A 14,532-nucleotide genomic window follows, 5' to 3' on the forward strand; every position below is an offset into this window, starting at 1 on the left:
TAGGAGTTTTCAAAAATATTTGATATCCGATTGGAAGATTTATTTTATCTCCTGTGGAGTTCTCTACGTCTCATTTCCCTACGCAGTTCTGATTTTCTCTGTTATCGCTCTCAGGTAAGTCTAAAAAACACCATCCGCTTCTTCAATCTATTCTAGCGCTTACATAGCTGCCGCAATCCAATCAACTCCATCGCGGAAGATCCCGAAACATGTCCCGTTCATCTACTTGAACATGCTAGCCATGCTGTTCGGCCTTGGAGGAGTCATCTACGCGAATGGTTTTTCCTTCTGGTTTCTGTTTCTTTCCACGTTTCCGGCGTTCTTTTTCTTTTCTACTGAAAAAATGAGCGATTTACATGTCTTGCGCGCTGAAATGGCTTATACGATCGCTGAATAAATAATAAATTATTCTTAATTTAAAGAATATTTTGATTAATTTGCATTTTCTTCGAAACCATGACGACTGACTGAAATGATGAATATCATTTGAAACAAAAGAATAGCAGCACTAGTCTAAGAGCGTCGTAAAATGCTTGGAATAACAATAAATTCGCTCGGTCTAGTGATTCTTGTGAGCGTCTTTGGCATTTATCTGAAACAGAGCGCAGAGACACAGTCTAAAAATGGCACAAAACCCAGGCTACAATCCGAACTTTGACACTCAGTGGAGCACCAATCAATGGAGCAGTACTACTGCACCTCCACCAGCTTATGGACACACCCCACTTCCTGGCCAACAGCCCGGTTAGCAATATGGTATTTTAATTTCTATATTCTATTCAAAAACCCATCCTTCATCATAGTAATTTATCAAATTCTAGTGTTCGCACAGCCGATGCCAAATCAACCGACAAATCCGAGACATCTGGGATCAGAACCGATGTTCTGCGTTTGCCCTCACTGTAAAAAAGAGGGAATGTCTTCTACTCAAAAAGATACAGGTCTTGGAAACCATCTTGGTGCTCTCGGATGCATCATCGTCGGATGTGTCCTCGGCTGCTGCTTCATTCCTTACTGCATCGACGATCTGAAAGATACTGTTCACACATGTTCAAGCTGCCAGAGAGTTATCGGCACAAAAACTCATTTCTTAATATTTTGAATAAATGACAAAAATGTTCTAAATCGACTTTTAACTGGATTCGTAGGATTAATTAGGAAAAAGAACCGGAAAAGTCGCCATGGAGAAATCTTTGAAGTTCGGATCTATTCGCTTGTTCCATTATAAATTCAATCACTTCTCGGCATAAGCATAGATAGCCAGGGAGAGAAATGACTGAAGTTCATCCAGAGACAAAAACGCCAATCGATGATCCTCCACCACCATATGCCGGAACCGAACTGAATACTGTTGCTCAGCCTCCTGTCCAGGCCTATCGTGCCTTAATACGTCAGCCTTATGGATCGCAATCACCTGAATGCGCCTGTCCGTCTTGTGGAACGACGGTATAATCAAGTACTAATTCCCCTGTAACAAATATAAATAAGGCACGACTTAATTTGAAAAGAGAACCCGGCAATGGAAACGCTCTCGTCTGCTTGTTCTGCTGCCTAGCCGGATGCTGGATTTGTTCCTGTTGCGCATTCTGTATTTCCGAGTTGATGGACACCTTTCATGAATGCAAAAGCTGCAAAAAACTCACTAAAGTCGACGAGTTCAGATTTTGTCAGAAAACTTTTGTGAATGAATAACTAAGTTACTTTCGATAACTGAGAATGACTTTAAATAAAATTGCGTCTTGACTCACGTCTTAAATGCCAGAAGAGCTTAGTGAAATCTTCCCAAAATTGACGGGTCGTTTAAAATATCATTCTCGCTTTCCTGTTAGAGAAAAATGTCTTCTTTGGACGCTGAAGGACAAACTAAGATTGCTGAGGAGCAACCAACTGCAAGTACACGCATTTTTCTTGCAAAAATAATTCAACCGTCTTTTAGTAACAACACCAGCTGGGGAAAAATCCGATCTGGAACCAACGAAATGCTAGCTTCGAAGACTCCCGCGTTGCCGTTTATGCATTGAGATTCGAGCGGGGGCGGCGCTCGCCGCTCGCGCTCCATAAAAGCTCAGAACGCCCGGGCGCTAACTCACTCCCGAGTAGGTCCGGGGCACGAAAATATACTTTGATTTTATTGTCCGCCAAGTTCACCGTCCCCGGAATAAAATAGATACAGAGAACTCTTCTCGACTCCTTCTTCAGCAGGCAGTAGCTTAGTTCAGTGAGGCGTAGTAAACTAGCCGAGCAATGCATCTTGGGGCTGCAAGGGTTGTTCGGAGCTAGTATTGGTGTCAGATTTGTCCTTGACTTATTGACTCCTTAGATTGGCTATCCTAAGCGAGTCAAAGTGGCTCTCCCAGCAAAAGTACGCTGTATTTTTGCTCGGATGGCCGCGGAAACTTTGTTTATCATAATTATAGTTACCCACTGGTCTAAGAAATCAAAGACTCAGGATTAGGGAGCAGACGCGCAGAATAAGACTTATTCTGCGAGTACTGTGACGATCCGGCAGCAAAGTAAGTACAGTTGCTAGGATTACAAAACCACTGTCGTCGATGCGCGAACCAATCACGGCGCGAGTAGCCCCGTGCCACGTCACCAGTGCACAGTGGCGACCCAACGGTCGCGCGCGAACCCGCTTGCGGGTGGGCAGCCTAACTGCCACGCAGTGCAAAAATTTAAAAATATTTTTCGCGCGGGCGATGTAGACCTTAGGCGAAATACTAGTTTTAGGTCCATCGAGGGCACAACTCCAGTCGACATACAGTTGTAGCCCCTGGCCCCCAACAGAATTTTACGATAAATCAGTGAATTCTAAGCGCGCTCAAAGTCTGAAAATTCCTTTCGACTTAGAAATTTATTTTCAAATTAATTTTTCCTTCAAAATAATTTACACACGTCGCGGGTAGCTGGTCATAGTTTTTCTAGTGGTCTTCTTCGGTGAATTTATTTAAGGACAGTAATTTTTCATGCCCTTACAGAGCCAACTTCCATTCATTCATCATGACTGGAGCTAACTACGCATCATGGGATATGCAGACGCTTACCATGGAATATAAACTTCGTGAACAACTTATTAAGAGCTACGAAGAGAGGCCTCCTGAGGATGACGAACATAAGAAAAAGTTCGAAAAAGCCAAGAAAGATGAGGCCACTCTGAGAAAAGAATTGCTCAAAAGGGCGATGAGTGGTCAGGTCGCATCCTCTCAGCCCTCTGGGGGAGCGAAGCGAATTTTTACATCGATTCCCAGATTCTCACTAGTCATATGTCGAAGTTGGGCCGATTCACCGGTAGCAACAGCGAACAAACAGCGGCTTTTACCGCAAAAGTGAAAGGGATCATTGACGCCTGTCCATCATTTACCTGGAAGAGGATCTACGGTGCCATAAAGGCAAACATCAGCCAGAATGTTCTAAAAACATTAGAAGCTTCGGATGTCAAGGATTTTAAGACCTTCGAATCGGTTCTCAAAGAGCACTATGGCATACTTTCAAACACGTATCAACAGCTGGAAGACTGGCTTACCAAGTGTAAGCCAATCGGCCAGTCGTTCACGCATCATCAGTCAGAAACGGCTCAGGCCTTAGAGCCAATAATAGATTCATTCGAGAAAGAGTTGATTAAACTCAAAGAGGAAGCTGGAGTTAAAAACTACCAGCCTACCTTCCGCGACGGATTCTCCGCTCTCAGGATCCTGAAAGTGTTGCAAGCCGTTCGCCAGGATTGCGACCAGACATATTCAGCGATCGTGATTGAGCTCAAAGGGTTCAAGACTGCTGAACAGATTGCGCAGCGCGCTACAAGCCTCTCTGTTCAGACAGCATTCAAATCGGTTAATACTGCCGAAGGGGGTGATGCGGCTTCTTCCAAGAAAAAGCGCAATAATCACCGCAATAAAAATAAAAATGATAAAAAGGATGAGATGAGCGGTGACGATCGCCAGTCCCAACCTCACAATAGTAACAATAACCGCGGACGTGGGGGTCATCGCGGTGGATCCTCCCGGGGCGGCCACAGCGGCCGTGATTCCAACGTCCAAGGCGGCTCTTATCACAACCACGGGGCGGGCCGCTCTAACGAGGGTCGCTCTAATGGTGGTCAACGAGGTGGTTCTCGAGGCGGTCAAGGGGGTCACCGTGGCCGCCACTGGACACCAAGCATCAGGTCAGATGGTGTCTACGGTGGATCCAACAGCAATGCCAATGCCACCTTCACCGACTACGAGTACCAGCCATTGGGATCTTATAACCATGAGCAAGATACTGCACCAACTGGTGATTACTACCAGAGTAGCCAGGCTTACTACGGCAATGATGGCTATAACTATCATTCGTACAATGGATCCTATTCTACCTTCGGTGCCAGTCCAAAAAACTAGGTGAGTCCGACATTGTTGATGACTTTGTCGGACACGTGAATCCTCAATTCAAACAATACTACCCAGCCAATTCCGGTCCGATGTACGTCCCCGTTTATTTTTCTGAGCATCCACGATTAATAATTAAAGCACTTGTCGATTCCGGAAGCTTTGCTACACTAATCAGTATAAGACTTGTACGTGATTTAAAATTGACCATGTTTGCAACTACTCAGACAGTAAGAGGCATCGGTGGTGTTCAATCCAGAGCCCTTGGCAGAGTTGAAACTGACATCAGGGTCGGTCAAAGTTATTGGCCGAAAGTGGAAATGTTTGTCCTTCCCGAGAATTGTATCAGTATTCCCTGTATACTTGGCCGAAGGCCCTTGAACGAGCGTTGCTTAGAAATCAACCAGGATCTCCAGAATCGAACGATCACTCTGCGCTCGCAGGGCAATCAGATTTCTAGAATTCCGTATATCAATGATCCGAGAACTGAATGTTTGAAGGGACCCGGTGAGACTCATGTGGCTCTCGATTCAATGAATGCGACAGAGCTTGTGGAGCTTGTTCTGAAGGAACTTGGAGCCACAATCAATGTTGAAAACATCGAAGAGGCGCGCGCGGTCGCTATCATTCTGCTCAAACGCCGAGGAGCTTTCAAAACTCCCGATAAGCCAATTGGCACGTACAAGGCTTATGAAGCAGAGATAAACACAATTCCCGGTAAGTCAAAGCACGTTCCCCAGTTCAAGGTGGCTGAGCGCCATATCGTTCCCATTAACAACCAGATTACTAAGCTCAAGAAAATCAAGGTTCTCGTGCCTTCCGACAATAGTTGTGGATGGAATACTCCCCTTGGGGGCGTTCCAAAACCAGATGGTGGCACTAGATTGATCCTTAACTTGAACTTAACCGTTAACCCCTTGTTGCAAAATTCAGACACTTTCGCGATTCCTAACATAGACGCTTCCATGGAGTTGCCGCTAGGCATACGCTATTTTGGCGTTATGGATATCGCAAATGGGTACTGGAATATAAAGGTCAAGGAGTCAGACCAGGTCAAACTTAGCATTTTTTGGAACGATGAATGTCTTAAATTTACACGATTACCCTTTGGCTTGAAGAGCTCGGGGCACTTATTTGTCCGAGCTATCACCCACGCCCTGAAGGGCATGAAGTACAGGGAGAACGTGAAAATTTTCGTTGATGACTGTCTCGTGTTTGCGAGGGATTTTTCAACCTATTGTGCCGCACTCGCGGAGCTGCTGGAAAAAATCGAGGAATACGGATTTGTCGTTGGAGGATCCAAGACAAAATTGTTATTTCCGGAAAATAAGTGGCTGGGCAGAATTGTTGACTCTAATGGCATGCGAAGCGATCCTAGTAACGTAGAGGCCATTGCCAAAATGCAGCCGCCTAAAACGTACAAAGATCTACAATCGTTGATCGGGTTACTGAATTGGTGCAGATCCTTTGCTTCAATCAAGCCCGGTGACACTGTCGGTAGTGCGAGCTTCTCCCACATCGTCAAAGACATCACCGAGCTCCTCAAGGTTAACAAGCCTAAACAGAAACTAGTCTGGTCTCCGAGGGCAAACAAGGCCTTTAATAATGTCAAAGCTAAACTTTCCTCCGATTCCATGATTTGGTTCCCCGATTATTCAAAGCCATTTATGCTCGTTACTGATGCTAGCGCAGCAGCCGCTGGATGGTGTTTGATGCAAAAAGTGGACGGTCGCGATCGGCTCATTCGAGTCGGGTCGCGCACCTTTACTGAGACTCAGTCAAGATATTCGGCCACAGAGCGTGAAGCTAACGCCATTATTATGGCAGTAAGTGACTGTAGAGTTTACCTTCTTGGCCGGAATTTTGTACTTAAAACGGATCATAAAGCCCTAACCTTCATCGATTCCAAGATAGCCAAAAATGACAAATTGATCCGTTGGTGGAATTTACTAAGCGAATACAATTTCACTTGCGTATACATCGAAGGCGCCTGTAACACAGTGGCTGACTATTTCTCGCGCCCACCGGGCGTCGATATGTCCCGCCCAACTTACAAGGGTGAAAATGAGCCAGCTGGAAAATTTCACAAGTTCCACGCGTTCGATATTTACGTCCCATCTTGGTGTAAAATCGATGAAGTGCCCAAAATCGAATTCAACAGTGATGATCTTACCACAAGCGACAACGTCGTCGCCCACGTGTGCCATAAGGTCCCCACTGAAAAAGGTATTTTTGAGCGTATGTCCATCACCAGCGAACAAGCTCAGAACGAAGCGTGTCGCGCGGCGATAGACGCTCTGACTAATGACAGTACTATGAGATACGATAGACATTGCGAAGAAGCTGGTTATCTGTGGCGTCATTTCAATTCTCTATCTATCTGCGAAAAGACCGGCGCCTTGCTGGTTAAGAGTAAAATTTACGTTCCGAGTACGCTGCGTCCGAGAATATTGATGGATTTCCATGATTATCGAAATCACAGCGGCGCCGAGCGCATGAGGGACAATATGAGTCACCTGACTTGGCCCAATATGTCTGATGATATTAGTGCATATTGCAGGTCCTGCATTTGTAGCCACTCAAAAGGGGGTCGTGGACACCATTTGGACCCTGGGTTCTTACCGACCGAGAAAGGCAAATTTCCGTTCCAACTTGTTTATGTAGACTTTATCGAGCTCCCTGTCTCTCGCGGAGGGCTTCGTTATTGTTGCACTATGGTAGATTCGTTTTCAAAATACTTGATCGCCGTTCCGACTCGTCGAGCGCGAGCAGTTGACGCTTGCCAGGCGATAACGGAGCATTTGCTCGATCATTACCCTCATCCCGAAGTCATTTCGAGTGATAGGGGCACTCATTTCACCAGTTCATTGAATGCCACTTTCAGCGCAATGAACGGCTTGAAATGGCGTCACCATATCGCATTTAGACCTCAGGCGTGTGCACTCCTAGAAAGTAGGCATCGTGAGTTGAAGAATGTCATTTTTATCGTTACTAACTCCTCCAACCTCGATTGGCCTAGTGTCATACAACGCGTCGTTTACATAATGAACGCCTCGAAAAATGCATCTACAAAAACTGCTCCGTTTGAAGTTGTTTTTGGTAGACCCGCAAAGTTAAGCGCTTTTGACAAGGACTTTGACCCGCCATCTGGTGAAAACATTCCTGAGTTTTTACGTAACAGAGCGCGCGTCACTGATCTTCTCTTCAAAAAGATAAAAATTTGTCAGAAGATGGCCGACGATGTGGTCCGCTGGGGCCGGCCTCGTCATCACCCAGAAATCCTCGAGCCAGGAGATGAAGTATTTCTCAAGCGAGAGCACTCAGCCGTCGCTAAGTCAAAGCATTTGAAATGGCTCGGTCCTTACGTAGTTGTCCGAAGTAACGGACATATCGTACAACTCAGCGATCAGGCCGGTCACCTTGACTGGTTCCACAGATCGGATATTCTCAAGAAAGTTCCGCGCCCTCCTAGGTTAGGAGCGGTGCCGTACTTCCCTTGCATGAGAGTACCTCTGCCCCAAACGTTACCGACGCCACCAGTCACGCAAAAACCGCTGATTGATAGCGCCCCTGACAATGTAACTACTCTTCCTGAGCTCAGAAATAGCGAAAATCCGATTTCCGAGGCGAATCGCCCTGAGGCAAGTGCTGGCGAAAATTTGACCCCTGGCGAGAGCCCGATTGGGTGCTCGCCTGGACCGTCAAACGACAATAATCTAAATCCGCAGAGTTCTGGCAATGCTAGAAGCTCTACATCTAGAAAACGTAAATCACCTAGTGAGCCCTCAACAGATTCAAAGAAACCAAAAAGTTGGCCCGACTCGCGCTGCGAGAGAGCCTCCACTAGATCACAGTCGGCAAAAGCAGCAGAAATGCTACGTGAGGATGAAATTTATGCTCAGCAGCTCCAAGATGCTGAGCGAAGAAGGTCGTCAAGAAAGCCACTGTAAAATAATTTTTCTGTATTTTAGTCGATTAAAGTGTACCCTCCTGTTTAGGGGTAGTACTATGATAAACAGTTGGATAAACTTTGTGCTTTTTATACAGTGATTTTACATGTACTGTACATTCAGCTCATCGTGCTTACCGTGTAACTTAACATCTGTTCAGTTAGATGGTTCGTATCTCGGAAATGACCGACGCGCTCGACGTCGGCCTCGACTGCGACACGATGGAACTCGACACTGGTTCATTGATGAACCCCACTATGTCCTCGGAGGCCGAATCGAACGAAAGTCCGGAGCAGGGGGTCTCAGAAAACCCTGAGCTCGCTGATTCAGGTATTTCTAGCCCTCCGAAGGTTCCTCCACTAAAAATCCCTTAGCACCTGAGGCGCCCGCGGTTGCGGCTTCCTCAGCGTCAGATCCGGCCGCGGCGTCGACTTCTGCGCCGTTGGCCCCGACAAACGCAGTGGCCACTGCTTCCCAGACTCACCAAACATTGCACCCACCGCGCGACTGGGAGGACTTGTGGAGTAACCTCGATGGACGAGAGTTCGAACTCTCCATCTACTCCGATAACGCCGCGGTGGGCAAAAACTGCTCAACGAGCTCATCTCCAAGTCCAAGCAGCAAGGCAAAGTGCTGGTCATCAATGACGTGGTCCAGCGGACTCAAGGTGGAGTCGACCGTGTCAAGTACCTCCAGCAGATATTGCTCTCTGAGCTCGCCGAGCACTCTGACCGGTTACACTTAGCCGAATTTCGGGACGGTCCGGCAATGAAAAGCATCGTTGCCCTCGCTCAAACATTGTTTGCGAGTGGTTCCAAGTACGCCGAAGTCGCCCACTTCATTGTGAAGTCGAACTTGGAAACAGCGAAAAATCGCCAGAATAAATACCGTGCCGGACCGCCGCCAACACCGGTTATCACTGTCTCAGACTCCCCACCAGCTCCTCGGATCGTTTCAATGAGAAACAATTTGTTGGCGTCGCCAACGGTCGCTCCTGCATCTGCCGCGGTTGCGGTGGGTGCTGGAGTAGCGCCAACCACATTGGCAACTGTCACTGGGGCAGACTGGCCCGCTCCCTCATCGGCACCAGCCGGTTGGGGTGCCCCATCGACATCCACAACTCCCTGGCCCGTGCCGGTTACCACATCAGGCTTGGTAGCCCCGCCGCGGCCAGCTACTCCCATCCAGGCCCAGGGTGTCCCACTTCAGCGTCAAAATGAATTACTCCGTGCTCAAGTGGACGCCTTGATTAGTACGATCAATGCTTACACCGAGGACGCCAGTGCTCCGCAAAATGGCAACCGGAGCGACCGTGGATCTGCTCGAGGCCGAGGACGTGGCCGAGGCCAGCGCCGAAATCAACGAGGCCCATATGTACGAGGCTCCTTCCGTGGCCGCTACTGAGCCGTCATCGCAGCTGCCTTCACCTAGTCCCTGCCAAATTTCACCTCGATTGCCTAGATCTTCACGAAGCGCTGCCATTTTTCACCTGCCCTGCTAAATTTACACTGTCGCTGCTAGTAATTCCCGCCGAATTCGATGCAAGGGGGTTGCTAGCTTCGAAGACTCCCGCGTTGCCGTTTATGCATTGAGATTCGAGCGGGGGCGGCGCTCGCCGCTCGCGCTCCATAAAAGCTCAGAACGCCCGGGCGCTAACTCACTCCCGAGTAGGTCCGGGGCACGAAAATATACTTTGATTTTATTGTCCGCCAAGTTCACCGTCCCCGGAATAAAATAGATACAGAGAACTCTTCTCGACTCCTTCTTCAGCAGGCAGTAGCTTAGTTCAGTGAGGCGTAGTAAACTAGCCGAGCAATGCATCTTGGGGCTGCAAGGGTTGTTCGGAGCTAGTAGAAAAATCTGAGCTTGGCGAGGAGCCTCAAATTTGCGTCTGTCCTCATTGCAAGTATCAGGTGAGCAGAATCGATAACCGGATGATGAGCAAGGTCGATTTTAGGGCTATTCCTTTGTCGAAAGAGACCCTGGTTGCTGCATCTTTCTGATGTGTACTGGCTGCGTCTGCATGGGCTGCGTCGCTGGTTGCTGTCTCATGCCCTGCGTTGTTACTGATTTCAAGGATGTCACTCATTACTGTGTCAACTGTGGCTTGAAGATCGGAACACATCCGATTTTCTTCTGTTGAAATTCTGATTCAATACACTTTTCTTAAAATAATTCTTTGCAAAATTGTCTTTTATCGAATTTTCTTTAGAAAAATCATGGCTGAAGTGTTGATACCGGATCAGCCTGTTGAACCGCGCGTGGTCCGCCGAAACCGGCCGGGTTCGAAACGCTCCGAGTGGTGCAAATGGCCCGATCAGCAGTTTAATCAAATCGAATCAATCCACGCGCAGCAGATGCTCATACAGCAGCGCATTCGCAATAATAAAAACAATGTCGAGTTTATTCTTACGCCGCCAGAAGGAGCGGATGAAGATGTTTGGAAATACGAGCACTTGCGTCAGTTTTGCCAGGAACTCAACGGACTAGCCACGCGATTACAGGCTGAATGTTCGCCGGAAACTTGCAACCAGGTAAATATCACGACGCCTACTCATTTAAAAATTTATTTCGTAGATGACTGCTACTGATCAATGGATCTTTCTGTGTGCCGCGCATAAGTCCCCTAAAGAATGCCCCGCCATTGACTACACCCGTCACACCCTTGACGGTGCCGCTCTTCTTCTCAACTCATCCAAATACTTTCCCTCGCGAGTTAGTATGAAGCAAACTTCTGTCGCGAAATTAGGCTCTATCTCTCGGCGAATTTATCGAATCTTCTCTCATGCTTTCTATCATCACAAGCCAATTTTCCTGGATTTCGAGGTAGAATATACCTTTTTTCGCTTACTTACTGTATGTTCAAGAACCAAACGCAACTTTGCCGACGATTCAGCAAGTTCGTATTGACTTACAATCTCATGCCAGCCGAAACTCTCATCGTCCCTGTTGACTCTCTCGAAGCTGGACTTCCTACTGAAGCTGCTGTTGAAAAAGCCCCGGTAATTGACCGTGCTTTATTCAGTATTTTTAGCCTTTCTCAATTTAGGAATTTGAAGGCTACGCTACTGCAACAATCGCCCGAGCAACGGAGCCTGTAAAAGGCGAAGGAGGGGCTGAACCTAATCTTGAATCACCGTCTAGCTCCGTCATCTTGGACTCCGGAAGCTCTGGAATTTCACTTATCACCCCAGCGGAAGAGGCCTCGGTTGAAAATTCCATCGGGGAGTTGTCCCTCGACGACACCGCCACCAACTCCGGTGAGCAGACCGTCATCGAAAGCGAAGACGTTTCCACTGCATAACATTTCTATCCACCCACCAAGTCCATTTTTCCATTTCATCTCAAACTCAAAACTACCACTTGTTTCGTAAGCAATTGTTTCTGTTTCATTCATTTCGAATTAAAAATAAAATTGTCGTTTCTATTTTAAATACTTCTTTCTTTTTGAAAGCCGCAAAAAAGGCTTCAAAGCGAAAGATCCTCTAAGACGTGTTCAAGATTTCTCGATAAAAAGGTTGACACGAAAAAATACCGGTGCGACCATGATTCTTCATTGCCACCAATCGCATAAATGAGGTGGTGACATTTTATGAATTCATGTTCACAAGCGCTGTTTACATCAAAACATGCGAAGGTGACATTTATCGTACCGTAATTTAGAGCTTCGTCTAATCGAATCTAACCTCAGTGACGCTTAGTTGCGAGAATTACCCTGAGACAGTCAGTGCTTGAAAATTACAGAGACTTGACACGAAATACGAAGAAGTATGCAGGGCCTGATGTTTATCATTACTACTTTAAACAACTAAAAACGGCTTGCAGACAGCCTTCACAGCATGTCTTCGCATTCCTAACACGATCAAATACGTCTGTAGTGAATTTACGTTACGAAAATACTTCGGGAGAGAAAAAGTGAATGCATTGTATGAATCAATCTTTGAAACCGAATCCCAGCCCTGTGCAGCTTGATGAAGTGGGCAACTCAACCAACAGTTGTGCAATTCTTTTCTCGCGTTGAGCATTGGAATTTCCGTAAAAATCCCATCTTGATGGATGTTTTTTACATTTGCTGACGATTCCTTGAACCATGGCTTTTTGAACGTCATTTATTGACCGCGTTATTAGTAGTTTGGCTTGAGAAATGGTTTTTGAGTTTACCAATCAATCATTTTTCATAACACTTCAGCTTTTAAAATCTCTTGAGTGGGGTCCAAGTGGGCTAATATCAATTTATTTGCGGATAAGTGATAGACTTGTACTTATGTAATTTCAAGTAGCCACGCATGAATATGACAATTGCAATAACAACTGCGGAACGTTAAACGATGTTAATTTTGTTGATGCAACTTTCGAAGAAATGCGGTATTCAACTTGAGTGCGACAATAACAAGTGAAATTGGCAATTTCAAATTGCATGGTTAGTTGGTCGTAAATCTTATTGAGGATGAATTACAGTCACACACAATTTCCTCTTCGTATCGATTTTTCATTCTTATTGGGCCACTTGAACATCTTCTTTGGTGTTGTTAAGGGTGTTAAACATGCAATTTTAATATCCAAAGGATTGCTCTACTGAAATAAGAGCCGTTTCAATTGGGATATAAAATGCATGTTATTGGTTTTTCCCAAATGTTTGCGGTTTTGCAATCTTGACGTTAGTACTGGCCTCATCTTGAAGTGCCCTGAGGCGTGAACATGACCGGGCACAAAATCAATGGGGATTCCAAATAGGCCTACTTGAAGAGGCCTTTGAGCCCAGACATATCATTTGAATATATTATTGGTATTATCAATAATATATGCGGGGGATGCATCCTAAGACTTGCCCCCAAGCGAGAGAGTAGACTGGGATTGACCACGGCTCAATTGGCACCACTGAACGAGCAGTGACAGTCCCAGATACATAAATCCAATTACTTGAATATTTTATTTTCGTCTCTTTTTGCTTCTTTATTTTCATTCAGAAAGCAAAAAGAACAGTTGGGCCCAGAGGGCTCATTAACTTCTGCTAAAAAGGAAGAAAGGCAGATAAAAGAAGAGATCCCTTACTAGCTGAAAAGAGAGCGAAGAACCAAGACATAAAAGTAAGGAGGGAAACACTTAAATTTTTACGCAGGTGTAATATTGGATAAGCTAAAAGAACAAGTTTGTCAATGTGTTGAATATTTTATTCAATCTCACGTCACAGCTTGTGAGAACGCTGATAACTGTTTCCGAAAACCACACTTCATACGTGAGCAAAAATGTGGCACTAGAAAACTGTATATTACATGATTTGCAATTGAAATTTGTGCAAAATTGTTTTTGCAAATAGATTTTCTGAGTGATATCGACAACTACTGTAGCTTTGTGTCGTTCGGCTTGGCCCTTAGCCGCGGCTTATCCGGCTTGATAGTTGCATGAATTGATGCATTTTGGCGCCCCGTGGACAACACTTCTCCACTCTAGCTTGGGCGCTTCGATAAATTGCCGATCGGGGACAGACTTTTATGGCCCATCAAGTCAAAAACACTCATTTTTAACACTCTCATTTCAGCAAAATTGGACAGCGTTTGAGAATAATGAAACAAAGATGAGGAAAATTCAACCCAGAGGAAATCTTATCTGCTGCATTCTATTGTTACGGGCTCAAAAAATAAATCTTTAAATTTTTCAACGAGCAACTTTATTTGAGCCTTGACTAAAGCTTTTCTGTTCAATAATTTTGATAACCTTGGTCAAAGAAATTTCCATACCACCTGGAGCTAGAGCAGAAAAACTCGAGAGAAAAGCTTTTATTTCGAAGAAAGAAGCAGGAACTTACATAAAACAATCAAAAGAGTTCCACGAAGAGAACGTTTTCGATCCGATTGCCATCGATGAAACAGTGGACGATTACGATACTGGCGCTAGAATTTATGCTAAAGGATTAGAAATGCGACTTTTAGAAACTCGCTGACTCGTTTAAAATTGTGTAAAAAGAAAGACGCTAGCTAATCCAAACAACAGAAACCGATGATGACGATTACGAAACTCTCCAACGCAAAGTTCGCCAGTATTACGAAGCATAAGCTGTAAATACGCCTCTATTGCGGGAAAAATTGAAACTACCGCCGCTGAGTTTTGACTACAAGCAGCTTTGTTCACAGGCAAAATGCTTGTTACTGGATCATTATCTGTATATTTTACCTTTTTTAGGCTTCTTCGAAAATGAATAAATTTTACGGAGGCTAATT

General features: G+C 45.6%; 3 protein-coding genes across 4 annotated transcripts; all 3 read left to right on the plus strand.

The window, feature by feature from the left end:
- The first annotated feature begins 36 nt into the window (after window positions 1–36).
- Window positions 37–1,887, plus strand: LOC145699792 (lipopolysaccharide-induced tumor necrosis factor-alpha factor-like). The gene is made up of 4 exons (XM_081777053.1): window positions 37–114; window positions 157–744; window positions 822–1,446; window positions 1,489–1,887. The coding sequence occupies exons 2-3, from the start codon at window positions 624–626 to the stop codon at window positions 1,100–1,102; spliced, it is 402 nt and encodes a 133-aa protein (XP_081633179.1). The 5' UTR covers window positions 37–114; window positions 157–623; the 3' UTR covers window positions 1,103–1,446; window positions 1,489–1,887.
- Window positions 1,888–8,388: 6,501 nt separating this feature from the next.
- On the plus strand, window positions 8,389–10,460 carry LOC145697404 (uncharacterized). Of its 2 annotated transcripts, none has more exons than XM_081774598.1 (3): window positions 8,389–8,644; window positions 8,689–10,227; window positions 10,272–10,460. In XM_081774598.1, exon 2 carries the CDS (start codon window positions 9,083–9,085, stop codon window positions 9,716–9,718), a length of 636 nt encoding a protein of 211 aa, XP_081630724.1. In that variant the 5' UTR covers window positions 8,389–8,644; window positions 8,689–9,082; the 3' UTR covers window positions 9,719–10,227; window positions 10,272–10,460. Both variants share the same exon structure in this region, with proteins under 2 accessions (XP_081630724.1, XP_081630725.1).
- A 35-nt stretch (window positions 10,461–10,495) lies between these two features.
- On the plus strand, window positions 10,496–11,741 carry LOC145697403 (MOB kinase activator-like 4). Its single transcript, XM_081774597.1, has 4 exons — window positions 10,496–10,848; window positions 10,892–11,140; window positions 11,182–11,316; window positions 11,364–11,741. Exons 1-4 carry the CDS (start codon window positions 10,534–10,536, stop codon window positions 11,616–11,618), a joined length of 954 nt encoding a protein of 317 aa, XP_081630723.1. The 5' UTR covers window positions 10,496–10,533; the 3' UTR covers window positions 11,619–11,741.
- The last annotated feature ends 2,791 nt before the right edge of the window (window positions 11,742–14,532 follow it).

This window comes from Oikopleura dioica, chromosome 2 (assembly GCF_907165135.1).
Source record: "Oikopleura dioica chromosome 2, OKI2018_I68_1.0, whole genome shotgun sequence".
In the NCBI taxonomy this organism is placed as follows: Eukaryota; Metazoa; Chordata; class Appendicularia; order Copelata; family Oikopleuridae; genus Oikopleura; species Oikopleura dioica.

What these genes read in the sequence shown, in the direction of transcription:
- LOC145699792 (XM_081777053.1), top strand. Translation starts at nt 624, where the DNA reads ATGGCACAAAACCCAGGCTACAATCCGAACTTTGACACTCAGTGGAGC. An exon ending in ACTTCCTGGCCAACAGCCCG is followed by an intron (nt 745 to 821) that starts GTTAGCAATATG and finishes ATCAAATTCTAG; the next exon opens with TGTTCGCACAGCCGATGCCA.
- LOC145697404 (XM_081774598.1), top strand. Translation starts at nt 9,083, where the DNA reads ATGAAAAGCATCGTTGCCCTCGCTCAAACATTGTTTGCGAGTGGTTCC.
- LOC145697403 (XM_081774597.1), top strand. Translation starts at nt 10,534, where the DNA reads ATGGCTGAAGTGTTGATACCGGATCAGCCTGTTGAACCGCGCGTGGTC. An exon ending in CGCCGGAAACTTGCAACCAG is followed by an intron (nt 10,849 to 10,891) that starts GTAAATATCACG and finishes TTTATTTCGTAG; the next exon opens with ATGACTGCTACTGATCAATG. An exon ending in CTGCTGTTGAAAAAGCCCCG is followed by an intron (nt 11,317 to 11,363) that starts GTAATTGACCGT and finishes TTCTCAATTTAG; the next exon opens with GAATTTGAAGGCTACGCTAC.